General features: G+C 40.1%; 1 protein-coding gene across 5 annotated transcripts in view; it reads left to right on the top strand.

Annotated features, from left to right (window-relative positions):
• The window catches only part of LOC121861399 (multiple epidermal growth factor-like domains protein 6), a 107,877-nt gene extending 86,406 nt beyond the window's left edge, over positions 1-21,471 (top strand). For 3 of the 5 annotated variants that reach the window (XM_042359075.1, XM_042359073.1, XM_042359076.1), the window contains 23 exons: positions 262-438; positions 807-964; positions 1,446-1,548; positions 1,913-2,115; positions 2,339-2,525; positions 3,748-3,873; positions 4,225-4,334; positions 5,630-5,733; positions 6,187-6,359; positions 6,569-6,670; positions 6,917-7,072; positions 7,179-7,436; positions 7,543-7,683; positions 8,237-8,353; positions 8,523-8,651; positions 9,186-9,352; positions 9,849-9,977; positions 11,381-11,543; positions 12,025-12,207; positions 12,342-12,482; positions 13,386-13,499; positions 14,718-14,852; positions 15,937-18,830. In XM_042359075.1, the coding sequence (XP_042215009.1) occupies positions 262-438; positions 807-964; positions 1,446-1,548; positions 1,913-2,115; positions 2,339-2,525; positions 3,748-3,873; positions 4,225-4,334; positions 5,630-5,733; positions 6,187-6,359; positions 6,569-6,670; positions 6,917-7,072; positions 7,179-7,436; positions 7,543-7,683; positions 8,237-8,353; positions 8,523-8,651; positions 9,186-9,352; positions 9,849-9,977; positions 11,381-11,543; positions 12,025-12,207; positions 12,342-12,482; positions 13,386-13,499; positions 14,718-14,852; positions 15,937-15,998 (3,338 nt within the window). In that variant the 3' untranslated portion in view covers positions 15,999-18,830. Of the gene's footprint in view, positions 1-261; positions 439-806; positions 965-1,445; positions 1,549-1,912; positions 2,116-2,338; positions 2,526-3,747; positions 3,874-4,224; positions 4,335-5,629; positions 5,734-6,186; positions 6,360-6,568; positions 6,671-6,916; positions 7,073-7,178; positions 7,437-7,542; positions 7,684-8,236; positions 8,354-8,522; positions 8,652-9,185; positions 9,353-9,848; positions 9,978-11,380; positions 11,544-12,024; positions 12,208-12,341; positions 12,483-13,385; positions 13,500-14,717; positions 14,853-15,936; positions 18,831-21,431 lie in introns of those variants that run through there. The other 2 variants (XR_006088018.1, XM_042359074.1) reach the window with 2 other exon arrangements.
• The last annotated feature ends 2,122 nt before the right edge of the window (positions 21,472-23,593 follow it).

Genomic DNA, 23,593 nt, shown 5'->3' with positions numbered 1-23,593 from the left:
CCTCCCACTCCCACCTCTCCTCCCACTCCCACCTCCCACTCCCACCTCCTACTTCCCACCTCCTACTTCCCACTCTCACCTCTCACCTCCCACTCCCACCTCTCCTCCCACTCCCACCTCCCACTCCTACCTCCCACTCCTACCTCCTACTCCTACCTCCTACTCCTACCTCCTACTTCCCACTATCACCTCTCACCTCCCACTCCCACCTCTCATCTCTCACCTCCCACTCCCCCCTCTAACCTACCACCTACCCATCAGTAGTGGACTACCAGTACACGGACGACTACTTGGGTCAGAGCTCTCGTGGGGACCTGGACTTGGGGACGGCGCTGGAGGACGACTTCACGGTGCCTGAGGACACGTCGGCCAAGACACGTGACACATGGGAGGACATTACGTATGCCGAGTACTCAAAATTTCATACTGTCCACACGCGTAAGTAATAAATATTCTCCGTAACTTTTATAATCCACCTTATGTGATCACCTTATGCTGTTTTCTGATAGTGTCTCCTGAAGCTATTGTCTGTATCTCTCTACTTATCATACCTTCCTAACTTCCCTTAATTCATCCTTAACATAACTTCATGATAGACATTTGTTATGCCTCTAGACAGGCATCATCATGATGCACATCTGTGAGTTTTTTCTTTTAATTTTTGTGTATAAGTTGATTGAAAAGGCAGTATTTTTTAATGGATCATTGTGAGCAGTATTGGGGAAGAGGATGCCACATTCAACACATAAGACAAAGAGAAGAAGATGGATTGTAACTTATGTGTGATCAGTCATTTCCCCCTCCAGGCTGTGTTCCTGGACACTTTGGGCCCAACTGCTCGCTGACATGTGCTGACTGTCCCGGCCAATGTGACACGTCGGGGTGCCTGTGTACCCCCGGCAGGACTGGCCCCACCTGCTCACTCACCTGCCCTCCCGGCTTCTACGGCACAGGTTGTAACGAGGTGAGTTCTTTCCTACTTCTCAGGCCTCAACAGTAACAAAGTGAGTTTCATCATGCTCTCTCTATATCTTAAGCCTTTAGCTGCAGGAGGTTACCCTAAGCTGAATAAAATCGCCTGACTGTAGCCAGAATAAAATGGCAAGTGCGGGAAATGCAGCGAAATGGTTAAACCATGAGATTGACTTCTATACAGCCTATCCTCTCATCTGTCTTACAAGCTCTGTGTCTCTTGGCTCTAACTAGACAAAAATCTCTTATATTCTCCCTCATCTGCACCCTACAGTATTATTTCCCTGCCTGTAACTAGGTAAAGACCTTCACATGATCCTCATGTTTCACGTTACTGCCAGGTTACTATGGCACCACTTATAACTAAGCAAACCACCAACCAGTCTCGAGCCACTGGCAATCTCATTTGAGTCTCAATATGGTACATTCTGTCAGGGAGAGGGTGTTCTAGGCATTATCCGTCTATGCCACAGGTGTGTAGATGCGAGAATGATGGCACCTGTGACCCCATGACCGGCAACTGTACCTGTCCACCAGGTGTGTCCGGTGACCTGTGCGAAGATGGATGTCCTGCTGGTGAGTTAAAAAATTGCCACAAGTAATGTTTTGATAGTCAGGTTGGATTAGGGTGTAATGCTGGCCACCCACACCAACAAATAGAGAGATTTATGAATATTATACTTATGTTTTATACTAGTGTCCAAGTTTTTGTCCGGTATAAACTTTTTCACATTGTACATGCATTTTCAGGGAAATTTTTGATAAGCAAAATCCTAACTGTACAGTAATACTTAAAAGTAAGATTGACATTCAAAGCTGTAAGGTGATGTTAATCCCTTCCTGACTTAAGGTTCACTCTCCTCCCTGATAATGCCTCTGTGCACCCAGGAAGCTTCCAAATTGTTTCCTCTCATCATTTACTTGCCTATTTCTCGCCCAGGGTACTATGGCAGTAAGTGTGAGCGGCGGTGCCCCATGATGTGCCCCAACATGCGCTGCAACAGAGTCTTCGGTTTCTGTGAGTGTGATCCAGGACGCTTCGGGCCCAAGTGTAACATGCCCTGCCCGGCCCTCACCTGGGGCCCTAACTGCCGCCATCAGTGCCAGTGCCAGGCTCGCACCACTGCCCGATGCCACGCCGAAGTATTAATCTGCATTTACTGTAAAAGACCTGCACTTTTAGATGAAGACATACGAGACTGACTGCCTAGACCTGTACATGTAACAGATGACAACAATTGCTACATACAGTATAACTTTTTGTCCATTATACATTTTAAGATAGTTATTTCTTGTTTTTCAGATCTAGTCTAGTCTTTACTTCCCTCACAGCACCACATTTCTCAATCTATTTTACTTTTCCCAGAGTGGCGTGTGTGAGTGCAGCCCGGGCTACGTTGGCTCTGACTGTTCCCAGGAATGTCTACCCGGCCGTTGGGGTGCTGGCTGTCTACACGAGTGCCAGTGTGCCAGCGGTGCCACTTGCCACCCTGCCACAGGCGTCTGTTTCCAGGACTGTCCACCGGGTTTCACAGGATCCGACTGTACCATACGTAAACTTGCCAACTCCTTGTATCTTATAGTGACCATTTAGGATGAATACATCAGAGTATGCAAGAGCAGTAATTCCACATATTCGTGTGTTAAGCTGACGCATTAATTATTATGGCCGCAGGGTTTGTTTTTGACTTGCCCTTAATTTCTTGTTAGGTGGAAGTGATGTGACATTGATTACATTATATTATTTAGGTACAGGTAGTAACGCGATAGTAGTGTTCTTGTAAAACATCGTGTTATAGAAATTCGTGTAATAGAAATAACAGGGCTTATGGAGAAAATAGGGTTAGGTGCAGATTACTCCAAATCGAAAAAAAATTTCGTAGTTAGCCTAACACAAAGGATAGCACAGTCTAAATAAATGTTACATTCATATCTAATAATGAAATCATACAGTAAATGTTACACTTTACCTTGAAAAAATATGAATATAACTTGATGGGGGATAAGGGTGATGTTGAGGCTGAGGAGTCATGAAACATCAAGCTTTTCTTCAAGTGTTATAGCCTTTCTTTTACGATCACCACCGGAAATGCGATCACCAGAGTGCTTCCCAGAGATATTCTTCTTTTCCATGGTCACAAAATTGGAGAAACAGTAATCAGAATTCACTGAGGACACTTAAAAACTTCACACGTGTTTCAAACAAAGTGTGGAGTAAACAGAGCGCTCGGGTCTAAAACGCTATGTATTTTGTTTTTCTCTTATTTAAAAGTTTACATTTTACATATACTGTACAGGTATACTGTATACATAAATATTACATAAATTATTTCTGCAATTCTTCACAAACAAAACACATAAATCAATTGAATATGTGATGTCGAACGTGAACTGTAAACACTGTGTGTGATGTAGAGAGAGCGCGGGTGTAAAACGCTATGTAATTTGATTTTCTCTTTTATGTAAAATTTTACAATTTACTTATAATATATAGGTATACTGTATACATAAATATTACATACATTATTTCTGCAATTGTTCACAAACAAAACACATAACTCAATTGAACATGTGATGTCGAACGTGAACTGAAGCCACAACAACCGTTTGAGTGGAATCGCGTTAGAGCAAACGAGTTCGCGTTTTACAAATATCGTTCCTCAATTCATAAATCGCGTTCGAGCAAATTCGCGTTGTCAAAACACGCATTATAGCAGAACTCACTGTATATAGTTTAGTAGGGTCCATCACTGTATCTGTAATCCCTCCTGGCAGCATGTGAGGCTGGTCACTATGGTCCGGGATGTATGAAGACCTGTATGTGTGGACTACGGCCATGTGACCCGGCCACTGGTGTCTGTGTCTGTCCTGCCGGCACACACGGCGCTAACTGTCTCCAGCGTGAGTACCTTTGTCTCTGTCTACCTCCCAGAGACAGGTGAAGAGGATAAAATACCCTAGTATATGTTTGGCTTTGTTTTTAAGTTATGTCTACCTGAAAGATTTAGATTAAACAGGATTAATAAAACAAATTTCTTCTGGAAGCAAATTATACATAGGACCTCACATTGGAGGCTATAAGTGTGAAAATACTTATTGTATTGGTATATTATGTTTATATTTACTGTTAAAAACCTCACAATTGTCAGTGACTTCCATTAAACCTCAACAAAAGCAAATCCTCAATCATGCTATGCGTCTTATCCAAAACACAGATTTAAGACAACTTTAACGATAGATAATATTCACCAGATTGTCCTGAGGGTCGATGGGGCCAGAGTTGCCAGCAGAAGTGCCAGTGTCAAAATGGTGCCACTTGTGACCGTGTTAGCGGGGAATGTCACTGCCCATCAGGATTTGTCGTGAGTTTTGTGTTAGAAATACACTATATCGTGTCTCAGATGTTGTTGAGTGACAATATCTGCTTTGTTATGGAAGTACAACACTTGAGGCCTAATATTATTAGGTATTTATTGTGATTATATATATATATATATATATATATATATATATATATATATATATATATATATATATATATATATATATATATACATATATATATATATATATATATATATATATATATATATAATATATATATATATAATATTATATATATAAAATATAATATATGTATGTATATATATATATATATATATATATATATATATATATATATATATATATATATATATATATATATATATATATGCTATACATATGAGAAAGAAACACGCCCAAGCGCCTGTAATTCACATCTTCAGTGAGTACACGAAGCTTGGGAACTCTGTATTTCTTTCCTTGTGGTTATCAGCACATACCCAGATCACGCCGCACCTGGCGTGATTTACTTGCCTATATTGTATATATATATATATATATATATATATATATATATATATATATATATATATATATATATATATATATATATATATATATATATATATATATATATATATATATATATATATATATATATATATATATATATATATAATATATATATATATATATATATAATATTATATATATATATATATATATATATATATTATTACATGTGTGTCCACTACTTGTTTAACATTAATATGTATATATCATCTGTGTACCTTTTTACATGTACTGTATACATTATTACCTGTGTATCACAAGATGATGTAACCTCGTTATGACCTCTTGATACCTTGGAAGACTAAATCTGCTGGTTACAGGATCTGGTGTAAATGGTACAAGACTTGATACAGGAAATTTTGGCCTAGGTACTATTGCCATAGGTTCTGGTACAGTAAGTACTGTATTCAGCACAGCTGCTGTAGGAACTGGCACAGCTGGTTACATGACGATCAGAAAGTTACTAGCTGTGCCAAGAACTAATACAGCTGGAACGAAGTATACATATAGTACAGAATCTGAATTGGTTGATACAGATGATAGGATTACTGGCACAAATCCAGGTCCAACTGGTAAGAAATAGTGCAGGTGGTGCAACATCTAAGATAGGTTAGGTTAACTGGTACAATTTTTGATAAATTTAATACTGTACAGGTTTTAGAACAACTTCTACTTTTGGTACAGATTGTTCAGGTTCTAGTCCACCCATTACATTTCATGGTACAAATGGTACAAGTCCTGAGTGAGTTTTGGTTGACAGGGTCCAGCGTGTGAGTCACCGTGTCCTGCTGGCAGGTTTGGTGTGGACTGTAGTGAGACCTGCAACTGCCTCAATGGTGCCTCCTGCCACCACCTCACCAGCAGGTGGGTAGTGGGATTCCCAGGGTGGGTACTGAGGTTTTTGGGTGTATATATCAAGGTGAGTACTGGTACACTAGAATGAGTTGGTTTAGTACCGGGCTTCAGGGTGGGTACTGAGACTTTGGTGTGGAGACACTAGATTTGAATGGGATTTTTATGCCCTTGATAGAGTACTGGTATTTTTTGTTTGAGCTGGTGCCTTGATGTGGATTCTATGGTCTAAGGTTTGGGCAGTGGGACCATTAAATGAGTTCATAAATCGTTGTGTTGGATAGAGTCTCTTAGATACACAAGGGACCCTTTGATCAGGATACATCCCTTGGCCTTTACTAAACTAGAAGTTTGTGTCACATATTTATTGCTTAGTAAAGCCTCTCTGAAATGTGAGGATTGTGTGAAAACTTATCTTTTCCTGGTATGGAGAATATGTCGTCTTATGTAATGTGGTATTTGTAGGTGCGAGTGTTTGCCAGGGTTTACGGGTGCAAGTTGTGGGCAGCCATGTCCTTTAGGGAGGTTCGGTCAAGACTGTGTACATGTGTGTCACTGCGACAATAACGGAGGCTGTGACCGTGTGACCGGCGAGTGTGCTTGTGCTCCTGGCTGGCGAGGACCTCAGTGTAAACTCCGTAAGTACTTGTCACTGTTCAAATTTCACCTACATGTGCTACGGCTTTGTCTGCTAACTGATCAGGTTTATTTTTCTTAAATAAAATGCGCACTCTTACAGTCAGTCAATGAAATGTGGATGAAGATACAATATGTGCCAGTGAGTGCCCATCATCCAGGTCCTTGCATCAGAGGGTGTGTGTACTGTAGTGTGAACACTTGTCCTCAGCGTGTGAAGCCGCCAGCTACGGGTCTGGTTGTGCTATGAACTGCAGCTGTGCCAACGACGCCAAGTGTGACCACATCTCTGGCGCCTGCACGTGCCAGCCAGGTACACTAAATTGTTAATTAATACCTCACACAGTTTACTCTGGAGTTTTGTAAAAAGTCTGACTTGCCCCAGTCATTCAGGATCATTGTGGACTGTGATGTTATGGGTTGACTTATAATTCACATATCTGAAAAAAGTATAAACAGAGCATTGTTTTCTTATTTAACAAATTAAACCAGTGCAGCCCCAGACAGTGTTCCAGGAAACTATACAGGAATTGGTCATTTTCTATTTCTCTCTAAATAGGTTGGCGAGGCACCTTCTGTTCACGACCGTGCCCTGATGGGTTCTGGGGGCTGGACTGCCGACATCACTGTAACTGTGATACTGGTGCCACTTGTGACCCTGCCACGGGTGTCTGCGTCTGCCCTCCCGGCAAGCATAGTCAACACTGCTCCAAGAGTGAGTACGGTATCATATCTTCAATTTCTTGATTTATTTTAGACAGGAAGGGGGAGGGGGGGGATATATTAAGTACTATTACCATTAATTTATTCCTACCTTTTAGCTTGTTCAGCTGATCGCTGGGGTAGTGACTGTCGGAATCTATGTCTTTGCCACAACGGGGGCATCTGTGACCGTGTGTCTGGTGCCTGTGTGTGCCCCCCAGGACACACTGGTGCTACCTGCCAGGACAGATGTCCGAAAGGAACCTATGGCAGCGGTTGTCAGCACACCTGTTTGTGTCAGCACGGTTCTAGCTGTCAGCATGACACCGGTGCCTGTGTGTGTTCCCCAGGCTTCTATGGCACTTATTGTGAAACTGGTAAGTACTTTATAAATTCCCTTTTATTCTCTCATTGAGGATTTACTGTAAAATCTTACAATATTCTTATCAAAACTATGTAAGCACACACACTGTTGTTTCTCAGCTTGTGAGTCAGGCAGGTATGGCTCCGGGTGTGTGCTGGAGTGTCATTGTCAACACGGTGGCCAATGTGATCCTGTCACGGGGGCCTGCAAGTGTACCCCAGGCTGGCGCGGCCAACACTGCCACAAACCCTGCCTTAAAGGTGAGTGAAAACGTGATCAAGTTAAGTCTGAATTTTACTACCAGCGTGACTGAAATTACCATGGTCAGTACCACTGAGAGTAAGACGGACAGGAGGAAAAGTATGTGTGCACGAAGAATTTGTAACCCTGAACGGTACAAAACACAACTAGTGGAGACTTACTGTATGACCCCTGCAGTCAACAAACTAACTCATGCCCAGTGAAAATATTACATTTTTAACTTTTAAAGCAAACTTTTAATCCTTCAACCTGACTCTTACAAGTATACAATAAAACCATCCTTAGATAATTATGGAAATCAGGAAAACTCTGGTGATATCAAATGAGTTTTAAATAATTTCTTTGTGTTCCTCGTGTGTGTAGAGTATTAACTTATCTCAACTGAAGTCTAATCCTTTGAATAAAGATTGATTCTTGTGAGACTTACCTTTTAATATTGAAAAAAAAGCATAGATTTCTTATAGGCAAATTCTTACAAAGTTTCTCCTGTATTTCTTTCCAATAAAATAACTACCATGAACTAGACATCTTATAATAGCTTACCTGCCCCAGGTTTCTGGGGTGACGGATGCCAGCTGGTGTGTGACTGTGAACATGGTAGCGCCTGTCACCACATCACTGGAGACTGCCAGTGCCCACGTGGCCTCATGGGTGACAAATGCCAGTTTAGTAAGTGTTTCCTTACCAGATTCTTTAAATACATTTTTAAAAGGTTGTTATTTTTAAAAAAAATGGCATAAAAGAATTAATGCTTTGACGGTATAGTAGTTAAGAGTTATGTGGTTATTCTACTCAATAATAATTAAGTTAATATATAACAATTTATTTGCCCTTCCAGTCTGTGCTCGTGGGTTCTTTGGGAATGATTGTGAGGAGGTGTGTAGGTGTGAGGAAGACCAGCCATGTGACCACGTGACTGGCGCCTGCAACTGTCCTCCCGGCCGCCAAGGACAGCAGTGTCATGAGTGTGAGTAATTGCAATAACCTTAACACATACCATCATAGAAGAACATCAGAAGCCAGAAGCCATGAACTTTGTCTCTCCTGTTGACAATTATGTCCACCTCCTGCAGACCTAACAGATCCATCCTGGTTGGTCTCACACACACACATGCTCTTGGTCATCAAACATCTAAACTCATTTTTCATGTCTTTGCAATTTTTCCTCCTTGTTTACTTCATTTGTGATGGTTCTTTGGTAATGCCAGTCATTTCTCGAGTGGATTGATGTCATTATTATTGACTGTAGAATTTTTTTGAAGGACACGGCCAAATTTCTGTCTGCTGTCTATTTGATCCACATAGAATTAAGAACCAGATCTTTCTTTACACATGGTTGATAACTTTAACTACGTATAGAAAGAATCACTATATTTGTAGATTACAGAATTACTAGAATAATTCCGTGTAATGTTGTGTCGTGATTGGACTTCTTAATTTTTAATTATTTCTAGTATAACCAGAAAATATGCATTACTGTATATGGTCAATGCCTTCACAGACTGTGCTGAGGGGCAATGGGGAGAGGAGTGCCACCAGGAGTGCCAATGTGCCAGGTCGGCCCTGTGTGACCCGGCCAATGGCAAGTGTTTCTGTCCGGCGGGTCTTCGTGGTCGAAAGTGTCGAAGAGGCTGTCCGAGAGGTAGATATGGCGTCGACTGCAAGCAGGTAAGCGTAGGTGTAGCCTCCCAGTGCTGATGGTTCACACGTTGAGGAGTTGGGCCTTGTATAATTGTGGCTTTGACTGTGCTGAAAATGCCCCTTGAGCATACTCGATGCCATTGGAGAATATTATGTTGATAAATGCTGTGGCACAGTTCCACATTGTTAATCCTGGGTCAATTTTGGTTGGTTCTGCAGAATGGCATATTAATAGCCAAAGCATGGGCTCTTCCAGATGCCCATGTATACAGATGATGGGTCAGGGCAAATACAGGTTGGGGTGTAACAGGGTTGAGATAGGCGGGGTTTGACGTAAAAGGGGCACGATGACTCTTGAAGGGTGGACGAATTTTTTGTAAAACTTGGCATGAAAATATTTGATAACTGTTGGTCATTCATTTGAGTTTAGTGTGATGCTTGACCATCTACAAAAATAATGTGACAGTAAGTGTTTGGAAGTGTAAGATAAATTCAGTATCTTTGTGTTCAATTTCTGCCACAGAGGTGTAAGTGTGAGAACAGAGGGACGTGTGACCCAGTGAGTGGCCAGTGTCAGTGTCGCGATGGTTACTACGGCCCCACCTGCTCCCTTCCCTGCCCCACCAACACCTTTGGCTCTGGCTGTAACCAGGTGAGCCTCTGCTACATTAGCAACCAAGTAATCTCCTCCACTACCTTCAAGGTTTAGTTACTATAACACAGTACAAGTCGATCATGGTGGATAGAGCAGCTGTGTGCAATGGTCCCACAAGAGTTGCAAGTGTGGTGATGGCTGGATGACAAGGCTTGTTTTCATGTGTATTTTTTGTTCCACTTAGGTTAGTAGTTATTCATAATTTTCTTTAATAATCGGTGTTGTGTGAGAGACCCAATTGTCAGGATATTATGGCATTGAATATTACAAAATATTTTCAGAACATTATTTCTTTAGTTATGTACATAGAGGTTGACTTATTCACACCTGCATATATACCACAGTGTAAGGCAATAGGCCATGCATACGTGTGTGTATTTAAATATATACATGGGAAGTGACTTAGCTACTAAGTGCAAAAAAGTGTATACAATAAACTCTATGCTGTATGTGGCAGAATTCAAATTGAAGCCGCCCCCCCACACACACACACACGTTATACTCATGAGGAAAGATCATGTGTTTGGAATGTGTTTTTGAGGATTACTGATCATACTATTAATACCAATACTAATATTGAAAGTTAATGTTCTAAATGGAAAACTTTCACTTATCAAGTGAAACAATTACAGTACAGTATCTGACTCATGAAAATAATGATTTTATTTGTTGCAGCGTATTACCAATTCAAACTTTATGATGTTGTTGGTTCAAGGACGTACAGTAATTAATAATATTATCTACAGAATTTTACACAAGATTTGTCACAGTTTGCTGTAATATTGTAGTTGATTCTTTTCATTTTGGGGATAATTAAGTTCAACAGTCCATTTAAATTGTCTTTTCCTTGCTCTTCCTTACACTGTCACCAAAAATATACTGTATATAATATATATATATGTGAACAGAACCATTACTAAAAGAATTAATAATTATATCATTAGTCGCCCATTTTCGATGATTCTCTTTCCCACATTGTAGACTGTGTTAATTATATTGCCTTGATTTTGTTTCACTTTGCCCCTGTAAATACGCTTAATTTTTATACAGTATTTTAAATTATGCTGTGGTATGATCTAATTATTGTGCTGTACAGTGTATGGTATGATCAGTGTTCGAATTCCCATTGTGCACGACTAACGTTACTGTATATTGATTTTACTTTAACGTTTCAACAATTACCAGCTTACTAGCCATTCAGGTGGTTGGTCTGCTCTTTGTTACTGTGTTATGACCTTCATTGTCCAGTGTTACAACTAAAGGATAACCAGTTTACCGAGACTCCCAAAGAAAACCTGCTAAGTTTGGTGGAGCTTCACTGAGTGACACCCTTCTCACATATGTCCTGGCTGGAGATTAAGCCCTGGACACAATGGTTTAATAATCTGTTTATATGGCAGACGTGTGAGTGTGAGCACAAGGGTGTCTGCACCAAGTCTGGAGAGTGTCAGTGTCCAGCAGGGTACACAGGTTCCAGCTGTCAGACCTCATGCCCTGATCAGAACTGGGGCCTCCACTGTGCCCTCAAGTGCCACTGCAAAAACGACGCCATCTGTCATCCAGGTAACTCACTGAATCTATGTTTGTTCCTGTGTCATTACTTTTATCTTTTCCTGCTTCTATATTTATGGTCATATGGAGAAAAGGAATGAACACTGTAAACAAACCTCCTTATGAAGTACTTAAACTCTCCTTTAGTGTCTCCCTGGCTATCACAATCTCTCAATAATTCATCAGCAAATACTGTAAAATTTAAACCACCCTGATTATAACAACTAATCATTGGCATATTCCATCTTTCATTTCAAATCAGTCAATAAATCTCTTGTTGCTTCTCATACATTCTTTATAAAAACCCCATAACTACCTTTAGTGGGTGTCCCTTCAGCACCTAGTTTTCTTACACCTAAACACATCCTCCCCATTTACTCTTATCATAAGCCTTTTGAAAGTTAATAAATTTTATCGGGTAACATTCTCAGGTTAAATAAATATTACATACAATGTTGATAAACGGTAAAATGTGTTTTTTCTTACTACACAGAGACGGGGGAGTGTCAGTGTGGGTTAGGATGGACTGGGATAGACTGCAGTCAGGAGTGCAGCCCGGGCCGCTATGGTCCCAACTGTCAGCTGGACTGTGCTTGTCATCACAATGTGTCGTGTGACCGCTTCTCTGGATGTTGTCAGTGTGGCCCTGGCAGTTATGGCCGCTACTGTGAACTGGGTACATTACACAATAATATTTTTGTGTTAACAATATATTAACTATAACAAGTGACACACAGTGTAATCCTTTTATATGTGAAAAGCTGCAGTCTGGTAGTCACACATTAATGTTAGATTATACCTTCCCCTCAGAGTGCCCATCAGGGTTCTATGGCTTATACTGTGCTGGTGTGTGTGACTGCCACAACGGTGCCACCTGTGACCCACATACTGGCCAGTGCCGCTGTGCGCCAGGCTTTACGGGTGACAGATGCACTGACACCTGCCTCCCAGGTTGGTTCACATCTGTTTTAATGTATATGATGACTGGTTCCAGGTATGTCACACATGTCCTCAGGTCAGTTTACACCTATGCTAGTACTGTATATGAAGTCTGCCCCAAACAAGTCTAAACCAGCCATTTATGTTACAATGTGTTGTGTCTGGACAAGAGCGAGATAAACTCTCTAAGCTTACTATAATCTTATTTTACACTAGAAGCAGGCAGGTGAACGGTATATTATAAACATTTTATTCCTGTCTCTACCCAACATTATCTCTGTTCAGGGTGAGGAAGCATTAGGTAGTTTAGGAAATATGTAAATAATTATATAAACTTCACTGATAAAGTAAGTCTTTGCTCTGAAAAACTCTCCTTGAACTGAAGTCAACGAACTAACTCCCAGTATAAACCATCTCCCTATGTTTGCTGCATAAAATGACTTATTTCATATCACATTTACACTGTATATTCTTTAAAATAAATCAGGTAAACTAACTACTTATGTAACTTTACATACTTGCATTCTCAGTAATCACAATAAAGCCTGGCCAATGAATGCTTTATAGGAGCAAGGTGATGCATCAACCAAACAGACATGTGGTAATTTATTTTTTATTAGATGTTGGGTTCAGGCAAGGCATAATTAACAACATAATTGATATAGTTATAAAAGCTTTTGGTATATGGAGGAGGGCCTACGAAACATAATACTGTGCCCTTCCTGAACTTATCATCACTTTACCTTAATTTTTTAACATTTTCTATACTTTTTTTTTACGTTGAAAACTATTTGGTAATTTTTTTTAGATCAATTCAGAAGGTACTAAATTATTCGAGTAACACTGTACCATTATGTCTTCAGGAGGTCACGAGTCATGTGCCTGAACTGATATTCATCTCGTATACACTTTCAGGAAAGTTTGGTGTCCATTGTCGGGAGGAATGCCAATGTGGGCAGTACCCTTGTCACAGAGGGACTGGCGAGTGTCAATGTCCGCCCGGCACCAAGGCAAGAAATTGTGCTATGCGTAAGTACCTGGAGTTGCCGTCTGTTCTTGTTATAACTTCTTACTATCCAGTTCATTTATTTCATATCACTACTCAATTGTTAAATCTTTGTTGCCTTAATTTTACTTTTTTTCAGTTATTTGAGACAGGGTTATCCAGGATGTAATCTTTTATGAGTCGTTTTGCTAAGTAGGCTGGGATATAAGACACAGTGTGGCTATTTTGTTTGTTAGCAAACTACAGTTTCCTAGGTAATTGCTGAAACCTTGAATACGCAGAACAATAGGCTATGACAAATATTTATACTTGTATTGTTATTGTGCTACTTCAGTGGACACCTCTGACATGTTGCTGAGTGGTGCCTTTACTGACTCTTGTGGTAATCCCATGATAGGAAAATTGTTGCCCAGTCGTCATTAATAATCTGATCAGAAAGGTATATGCCAAACATTACAAATTTCTTATAATCGATTAAAGTGTGCAGTACAGGTATATACTGTACAGTATAAAGTTACATTTCTTCACTGGTTGTAACACACTGTTCATTGTAATCCTGTATTTGTTAGTGAGTAATAATAGAAGCATTAGAATGGTGAATTAATCTTTATAAAACAAACCCATACCACCATTCAATTAGTTCATTATACCGGTATTTATCAGCACATCATCATAATCATTCATGTCAGACTCTCAATTAATTTATAGAAACTTTTGCAGACATTTAGCTTATTACCCCGCAAAAATATTCTCTGAACCTACAATCCAAATGATTACAGCCGATCTCAGTTTGTTTAGGATTAGGGCAAAGTTTTTTTTATATAGGTACTGTATTTGGTTCATAGAATTTTCAGAGAAGTTTTTGCTGATAATTTTAACAAAATATGATTTTAAACTATGTCAGCTGTGTGTATAGTATCGGGTGGATGACTAGTAGGTTACACTAGAAACAAATGTGAGAAAACTTCGGTACTTGTTAGTGTCTCTGGAAAATGCCTTATCCCATGTGAAAATAATTGCAAGTTCTGCTGTAGGTTCAGAGGTACAGTTGGTTCTTGTAGAGCCTCAGCATCTCCCTCCCTCTCCTCTACCATAACCCTATAAGCTTAGTCCGTGGTCACTATTATGTTTAGTGTTGATATGTGAATTAACTTCAAGTAGCACTACAGTTTGTAATGTAAAAGAATTTAAACATGATTACCTGAAGTGATCCAGTTTAATGTTAACATTTTGTGTGTCAGCATGTGGGACAGGCAGGTATGGCAGAGGGTGTGAGCAGGTGTGTGAGTGTCACAACGGAGGCAGCTGTCATCCCGCCACTGGCAACTGCTCCTGCACCCCTGGCTGGCTAGGTCCCAAGTGCACGGAGAAGGACGGTAAATACACCATAACAATGTTTACTTAGCAGAATCACTTTATGGCTCTGACCCCATGGGAGACCTGCATTATCAGTGAACCTCATTGACACGGTATCAACCCTCCCAGCTATAAGCAGAACCATTTTATTAAAAAAGGTCCCCCAAGAGAAAAGTTTTCATATCACTTTGATAAGTCATAAATTAGTCTAACAATCAGTGCTTTTAGCACACAACACATGTCTAACATACATTTAATGAGTGCAAAATAACAAGGTGTTTGTGCTTACTAAATATTTTATCTTACGGTAATTATATTTCTTGTGTAGTATGACAAGTCACTGACAACAACTTCAGTATTAAATTTTGTTGACTAAAACCAATTTTCTTCACTTTATGCATCAAGGAGACAGAAGTAAGTGTTGAGTACTTTACATAATTCTTGTTGAATTAAGATTATTGTTATGTTGTTTAACATACACTAAACAATTTATAAACTAAAAATGAAATTGCCAGTAAATAATTGTAATTTCAGCTTCTATAATCATTGTAATCAATTTTAATGTCCAGCTCCTCCAGTGCAGTAAAACCTTGTTATTCACGGGGGTTGGGTTCCAAGGAATGGTGTGAATAGGCAAAACCACAAATAGCAACTTATACTACCTTAGTGTACTGCTGTATACCTATACCAAACAACCGACCAGCTGCGGCAGCACTCATCCCCCCCTTTAACTTTTCGAATACAGTAATTCTATTTTCTTTGTCTGGGTCATCACTGACTTCTGCCTTTTACGTTTCACTTCACTAGCATCACTAGCACTGACACTAGGCAGTCTTTAAGGAGCCATTTTCACACAAACACTAAAGTTTTGAGAGTACAGCATGAGACACTGCGGGAAAAGGCTCTCGAGCTAGTCACCATAGCCACCGTTTGTTTACCGCCAATTGCAAACCCGCGAATGGCAAGGGTCTACTGTACATTTTTTTATATTCAGCTTTATTAATCTTGTGCTTAGAACACACAGCTGTGTAGGATCTTTCATTACACTGTACACTGCAATTACTTATGTTCTTTTACTTCTAACATCCCTGTCTTCCCCAACAGTCTCATTCATCACAGCGAGTGAGCAGCGAGACAGAGCGGACATCCCCGTCGAGTTGAGCTGATGATGATTCTTTTGAGTAGGAGACAAGCCCATTATGTCATCACGAACATAAAAAGATTTTGGATCCGCGGAGAAGATCCAAAAGAGCTAAATCAGTGATCACGGAGCCATGTGTGAGTCTAAAACATTTTCTTCGCCAACTTTTATCTTGTTAGGTAACAAAGTCATAATTATATCAGTGTCTTGAAGGAAGTATTAAGCCAGGTGAAGGTATGATAAACAGAGATGAAGAATGGTAGCGAAGAGGATAAAGTAAAATGAATCGATGTGCTGAGGAAACATGAGTCGGGAGTAACAAATGTGAGCGTGTCAACAATACAAACGTTTTGAACCTTCCAACAGATTAATTTCTATCCACTAATAGATATTCAAGTACAATTGGATGAAAAGTTCTTTACACTTAGCTGAGCTATATCACATATTTGTCAAGCATAATATTGATATAATAAATCCAAATCTTATAAGCTGAATGTCCTGGAAGACGAAAAATGCTAAAAGCAAATATTTGATCTAAATGGCGCTAACTTTTTACTTCTATGAGGTTTGTTCGCAATGCAAATCTCAAGTTAAGAGATGTGTTACAGTAACCAGTAATTCCCCAGTAAGCTTTGTTATTTATTTAACCTGCATCAAAGGTATGTATATTCAGTACTCTTGATGACTGGAGATATTTGAAAGAACATGATGCAAAATAAAGCCAAATACAGTACAGTTAAGAGGAAGAGTTTGCTCATCATAGATTACTGTACACTGGTAAAAAGACAAAAAACATTGGATTTGCAAATTTGATGTTACAAGTCATAAAGGATAACATCTGGCGAAGGTTCCACTTATCAACTAACAGATATCTCGTTAACCATTATACGGTACATGTATAGTATATGTACTCGCCACTGGGAAGCATTAAATGTCTCCTCTTATAATCAGGAAATCAAGTCGTGTAGTTTCTGTTGATATTCATCCATAAGATATTCACTGGCTGCCCATACTGAATATACTGATATAAATAATATGCTTCAAGGTGCACGATACCTTTTTCACATACGTTGAGCTCTCAGATTCATTCTCAAATTGGAAATCTATCGCGTTAGTTTGCACAACTTAATATTTTTTACTCGTATATCTAAAGTACTGTATCCACAACATTAATTACTTAACTAACACTTAAGATGCAGTAGTAATGACTATTTTACCATCACAATCAGTGAAAGAAGAGAGTAAAGACTTATACAGTATATGTGGTGGCATTTTGGAGTTCTTGCAAACCAACTGCCAAGTTATATTGACTTGTTGGACAATATTTCTTAATGTGCAAGAAGTTATCCCAAAAGTAAATATGTTGCAGACTGATGTAACACACAAGATGTACATATTTTATTCGACTTGTATGGTATTGATAGTGTCATAATAATTATTATGATGAAATCAATAGTAACTATTTCCTGAAAATGTTTATAAAACATTGAGAACATTGTGCATTATGAACTAGAAAGAAATTTGGATTATTTGGTTAATGAAACCCATGAAGGATTCATATGTGTGCAGCATTTAACTAGTTTCTATCATAGTAAGGATAGTTAAGTATACAGTAGAAATCGACATAAAGCTCGAGAGAACTGTCTATTTACCTTAAATACCATATCCTTGTCATCCACCAATGAGGATTCAAGGGAAGAGTTCTGATGACCAATCGAGATGTACCAATACACTGTATTAACATCCCTTAGTTCAATAATATCACCTAACTCGGGTTAGACAGATTTAAGTTAAATTACTCTAACTTTAAGATACTGTACAGTAAAGTCTTAAGGATCCTTTAGATGTCCTCGTTTCAAATCATTCAGCGTCACTAGATAGATTATTAATTTGTTTTTATTGTTTAGGAGACTGTTTCGTGTTCTGGCATCGATAATTTCTATGTACTTGTGTCTGTTATGATAATTAATCAACTGTTAACTGCTGCAAATTAGTGAATATTGCAGAGGAAATCGAAAAGCAAAATATAAACCAAAATTAGAAAGTTTGATTTCTAAGCCAATACTGTATCTCTTAACTCCCGCAACTGTCGATAAATCCATTACTTATTTGTACTTATTGGTTATAAATAATGTAATTTACTGTGAATCCTATGTGTACATTAGTAGATTAAGCGCCACCATTACTTATACTATTGTTTAAGCTTTTTATAAAACGATCAAATTATCAGGTGTGAAAACTTGAGCCACATTTCAGCTTCTGTTTCATTACAATACTTCCAAAAATCACTGCCATAAGTTATTAGCTTTAAATATATTAAATTTCACATGCGTCACTTCCTTCGAGACAGTCAAAATTCTGATGACCTTAATCAGAGGAAGTCAAATAAGATAAAGATTTGCACAATCTGTCTGAGGTATATTACTGAATGACAAAATGAAGGAAACCAGAGTAACTGCAAGACTTATAGGAGGTGGCGTGTCTGAAGCATAATAACATTAGGAATATTAACAGGATAAGTTATCTGGAAACTCATGACTCACTGTATCTACCTTTCATTAATTTAGTCAGATACTGTGAATATTAGACAAGTCATAAACTAGAGAAAAAGGATTACTTTGTATATTGATTTGAAAGATACATCAATACCAGATTCTGTGTTGAATTATTACTGAACATTTATAAGAGAGCTGTGACCTTCGTAATGTAGCTTCATTCATCTGTCCAACACCAACTAGTCAAATATGAAGCAAGTTGAGTGTATTACTGCCAGTTATTCACAGATGTATCCTTAATCTACACACACACACACACACACACACACACTCTCTCTCTCTCTCTCTCTCTCTCTCTCTCAAAACCAGTGTATTCACTCCCAATCAATCTTACTTTTTGCACTGTCACTATGTTGAAATGCCCTGTAGTTGAGCTTCTCTCCACCTAGTTATTAATATCATATTTGTATCACTTATGTTACCTGTATATTTGTAAATCAAGAGACAAATTCCCCAATTATGTAACTGTATATTTTCAGCCTTCCGGCTGCCATGCTCTTTCAATAAACCGTTAATTATTATTATTATTATTATTATTATTACACACACACACACACACACACACACACACACACACACACACTATTCATTACTAACAGTCGGTAACAATAAGCACTAAGTGCTACGGTTTTATGTCAATATGCAGACAGTATTTAGTAAACTTTTAAAACTGCAAGTAAAATACATGTACAGTACAGGTATAATTTATATTACTTATACTGTAAAGTATCTCTCATGGTCACCCTGTCAAGTACGATAATCACATTAAGAATTATGTGTTCCTTTTTATTGAAATGTTACAAAAGATCCCTTGCATTGAAGTTCAGGAACAAGCATGTAGGGTAATTATTATCAAATGTTTTCCAGACCCAAATGAAATAAATGATTGAATAAGCAATTTTATAGCGTTTCATATCCCCAATCTTTATACATGTATTACAAGAGTCCCTTAGTTAATCCCACTAAATTTCAAGTCCGAGAAGGGCCCACGAGGGCGCTGCTGTCTGTGGGAGGGTCCCTAGGGGACCCACCTCCTCTGGGAATGCCCCTGGTGGTGCCAAGCTCCTGGGAGAGCCCCATAGGGATGCCGTCGCCCCATTGAGGTCCCATGGGCTCGGCGCCGCCCCTGGAAGAACCCCTGGCGGTGTTTTCCCCATTGGGATGGCCCCTGGGAGGGCTCTAAACTGCCATGGCCCCTGGGAGATCCTTGGGAGGGCCATTGAGGCGCTGTAGTTCCTGGGAGGTCCTTTCGGGGGGCCACCATCTCTGGGAGCTTCCTTGGGATACAGCTGCCCCTAAGGAGGGCTCCTGGGGTTACCGGCACCCCTAGGATGTCCCTGGGGGGCAATTGTTTTCGCACTATTTAGAACTCTTGAGATATATGACGTTAAATAAATACACTGCCCATCGCTCCCTGGATGTGCCACTGCCTCTGGGAAGGCTCCTGGTGGCGCCAAGCTCCTGGGCTGTCCCTGGGGGGCAGTTGTTTTTGCACTATAAGTATTTAGAACTTTGAGAGATATGACGTTAAATATATACACTGCCCAACACATTTCCAGTATTTTTCCATCCTGAAAACTATGAAAAGGAGAATAAATATCCAACAGGAAAACATAAGTTGGGGTGTTGTGCTGACATTGCTGTTCTCCTATTGGCTGTAATTAGGTAGATTTACATTTTAGTCCACCAATCACAGTTAAGTAAGGGACTGACGGAGGTATGCAGTATGTACAGTTCAAGTACACACAGCACTTGTTCATATTCTCAGTTTACACGCACAGTATACCATGTGACTCTTTAATCTCCACATACAATACACTCATAGTGCTTCATATTTGTTTGTTTTTTATCAGACTCTTAAGTGGGGCAAATTTATATCTCTCCCCCTACAGGAATTGCCTAGCTTACACTACAGGTAGTCAAGGGGCGACTTAATTGAAGTTTATAAACAACTCAGAGGGCATTACTCAGTCGAGGGTTCATACCTGGAGCTGGGGGACGTGCCCCACTAGCCTAGCTGGGCGGGTGGTCACAGCTTATGGTTGAAGAAGCCACAAGTTCGGAAAATTGTCAAGGCAAACTTTTTCTGAGTTTGTAAACTCTTGGCACACACTGCCAGAGAGTGTGACAGCACCGAGAGTGAGCTCCTTCAAGACCAGACTTGACCAACACTGGCGCAGGTGCAGATACATTCTGGAGCCAGTTCTTGCCCAGTACTTGCCAATGACGACATGCAGCCTGTCTGGCATTGAGGATCTGTTTGGTGGGGTTCTTGGCCAGCCAGATATTTGCCTCAGCCCAGCCAGCCATTCACCTCAGCCAGCCAGCCGTTCACTTCAGCTAGTCAGCCGTAAACCTCAAGCCAGCCTCAGAGAGTCAAACAATATAAAAGAAATAACAAACCCTTCCCCGCATCCACACACTCTCCCTCCCATCCACCCACCCTTCCTCCCACCCACCCCCTCCTCCCATCCACCTACCCTTCCTCCCATCCACACAGCCTCCAGCAGCTCGAGGCAAACGTCAGAGATGATGATGGGTAATGTAAACTGTTGTACACTGAAGAGGAAAAATAAGAGATAACTGTATTATATACTGATGGAAAAAAGAACAAAATATTGGTATTGAAGGAAAGGTGTTTGTTGATTAAGTAACCCAAATTAAGGAGCACATTTCAGTATTAATAGTATGGATAGATCTACGTAGTATTAGCTAAGGGCTGCAAATTGGTGCCATCTTTTACTGTAATAATACAAGACCAATACCATATGTTAGGGTTTGATAAACTTTATAAAGGAGCAACTTTTCTAGACTATTACTAATTCTAAATTGCAATTTAAAATATGTATGCACTTTTTGACCCGATCTAATGTTGACACTGGTGTATATACTATTCAACACAGTATGGTGACTCACTGGCAAGGTACCTATTGTGGATGATGGAGGCCTCGGGTTCGACTGCCAGATGGATTGAAGTCGTGTTGAACTGAACGAGGCAGAGACAGGATTTTGAATGGTTCGTAAGTAAAATTTATGGTTTACCAGTGATGTTGGGGCTGGTGCAATGGAATTACTCTCCTATAGAGAAAGAAGCTGTGGCTCTGCTTATGGTACTGGAAAAGTTTAACATATATCTTGGCAACACCTAACAAAGAATTGTAGTTTACAGTGACCATAATTTATTACAGTTCAGAAGACGAATGAAAAACAAGAATCAGAGACTTAATAGATGGTGATTAACTCTGCAGGGAAGGACTTGGTATGTTGTGTAGGAGTGAGGGAAGGACTTGGTATGTTGTGTAGGAGTGAGGGATGGACTTGGTATGTTGTTTAGGAGTTAGAGAAGGACTTGTTATGTTGTGTAAGAGTGAGGGATGGACTTGGTATGTTGTGTAGGAGTAAGGGAAGGACTTGGTATGTTGTGTAGGAGTAAGGGAAGGACTTGGTATGTTGTGTAGGAGTGAGGGAAGGACTTGGTACATAAGAACATAAGAAAATAAGGAGTCTGCAATAGGCCGGTTGGCCTGTGCATGGCAGCTCCTGTCGAGAGTTACTACCACTCTCTATCATCCATGAATATATCCAGCCTCCTTTTGAAACTTTCCAGCGTTCCAGCACTTACTACAAAGTTGCTAAGCTTGTTCCACTCGTCCACCACCCTATTTGTGAACCAGTTCGCATATCTCCCTCCTAAGCCTAAACTTGTCAACTTGAATCCGTTGCTCCGAGTCCTATCCTGCTCGGATATTATAGAACTTTATCTATATCCCTTTGTGGTTGCTGCATGAAATACTGTCATGTTGTGTGGGAGTGAGGGATTGACTTGGTATGTATGTGGGGAGTGGATGGACTTGAGTATGTGTTGTGTGGAGTGAGGGGAAGGACTTGGTATGTGTGTAGGGTGGGGAAGGACTTGGTATGTTAGTATTGTGTAGGAGTGAGGGAAGGACTTGCAGTATTGTGTAGGAGTGAGGGAACGACTTGAAGTTTTGTGTAGGAGTGAGGGAACGACTTGAAGTTTTGTGTAGGAGTGAGGGAAGAACTTATAGTTTTGTGTAGGAGTGAGGAAAGGACTTGGTATGTTTTGTAGGAGTGAGGAAAGGACTTGGTATGTTGTGTGGGGGTGAGGGATGAACTTGGTATGTTGTTTAGGAGTGACAGAAGGACTTGTAGTATTGTGTAGGAGTTAGTGATGGACTTGTAGTATTGTGTAGCAGTTAGGGATGGACTTCGTATGTTGTTTGGGAGTGAGGGAAGGACTTGCAGTATTGTGTAGGAGTGAGGGATGGACTTGGTATGTTGTGTAGGTGTGAGGGATGGACTTGGTATGTTGTGTAGGTGTGAGGGATGGACTTGGTATGTTATGTGGGAGTGAGGGATGAACTTGTAGTATTGTGTAGGAGTGAGGGATGGACTTGTGAGTATTTTGTAGGGGTGGGAAAGGACTTGTAGTATTGTGTAGAAGTGAGGGAAGGACTTGGAGTATTGTGTAGGAGTGAGGGAAGGACTTGTAGTATTGTGTAGGAGTGAGGGAAGGACTTGTAGTATTGTGTAGGAGTGAGGGAAGGACTTGGTATGTTGTGTAGGAGTGAGAGAAGGACTTGGTTATATTGTGTAGGAGTGAGGGATGGACTTGGTATGTTGTGTAGGAGTGGGGAAGGACTTGCAGGGCTGTGTAGGGTGAGAGAAGGACTTCAGGGCTGTGTAGGATGAAGAAGGACCTCTGTGTTGTGTAGGAGTGAGGGAAGGACTTGTAGTGTGATGTAGGAGTGAGGGAAAGACTTGTAGTGTGGTGTTCGAGTGAGGGAAGGACTTGCAGGGTAGTGTAGGAAATGAGGGAAGGACTTTTAGTGCGGTGAAGGAGTGAGGAAACGATCTGTAGTGTGATGTAGGGGTGAGGGAAGGACTTGTAGTGTTGTCTATGAGTGAGGGAAGGACTTGTATAGGAGTGACCATATAGACTTGTGGCGTTGCGATGCTTATAACTTCTAATACACTGTTGTAATCTTTTATGTGGATTTGTAACTAGACAGTCAGGAAGTATTTTGTTCAACTTAATTATTTT

The sequence above is a fragment of the Homarus americanus genome, unplaced genomic scaffold, assembly GCF_018991925.1.
Source record: "Homarus americanus isolate GMGI-L3 unplaced genomic scaffold, GMGI_Hamer_2.0 scaffold24260, whole genome shotgun sequence".
In the NCBI taxonomy this organism is placed as follows: domain Eukaryota; kingdom Metazoa; phylum Arthropoda; class Malacostraca; order Decapoda; family Nephropidae; genus Homarus; species Homarus americanus.
Note: the sequence above shows the minus strand (reverse complement) of the source record. Positions and strands in the feature narration are given on the sequence as shown.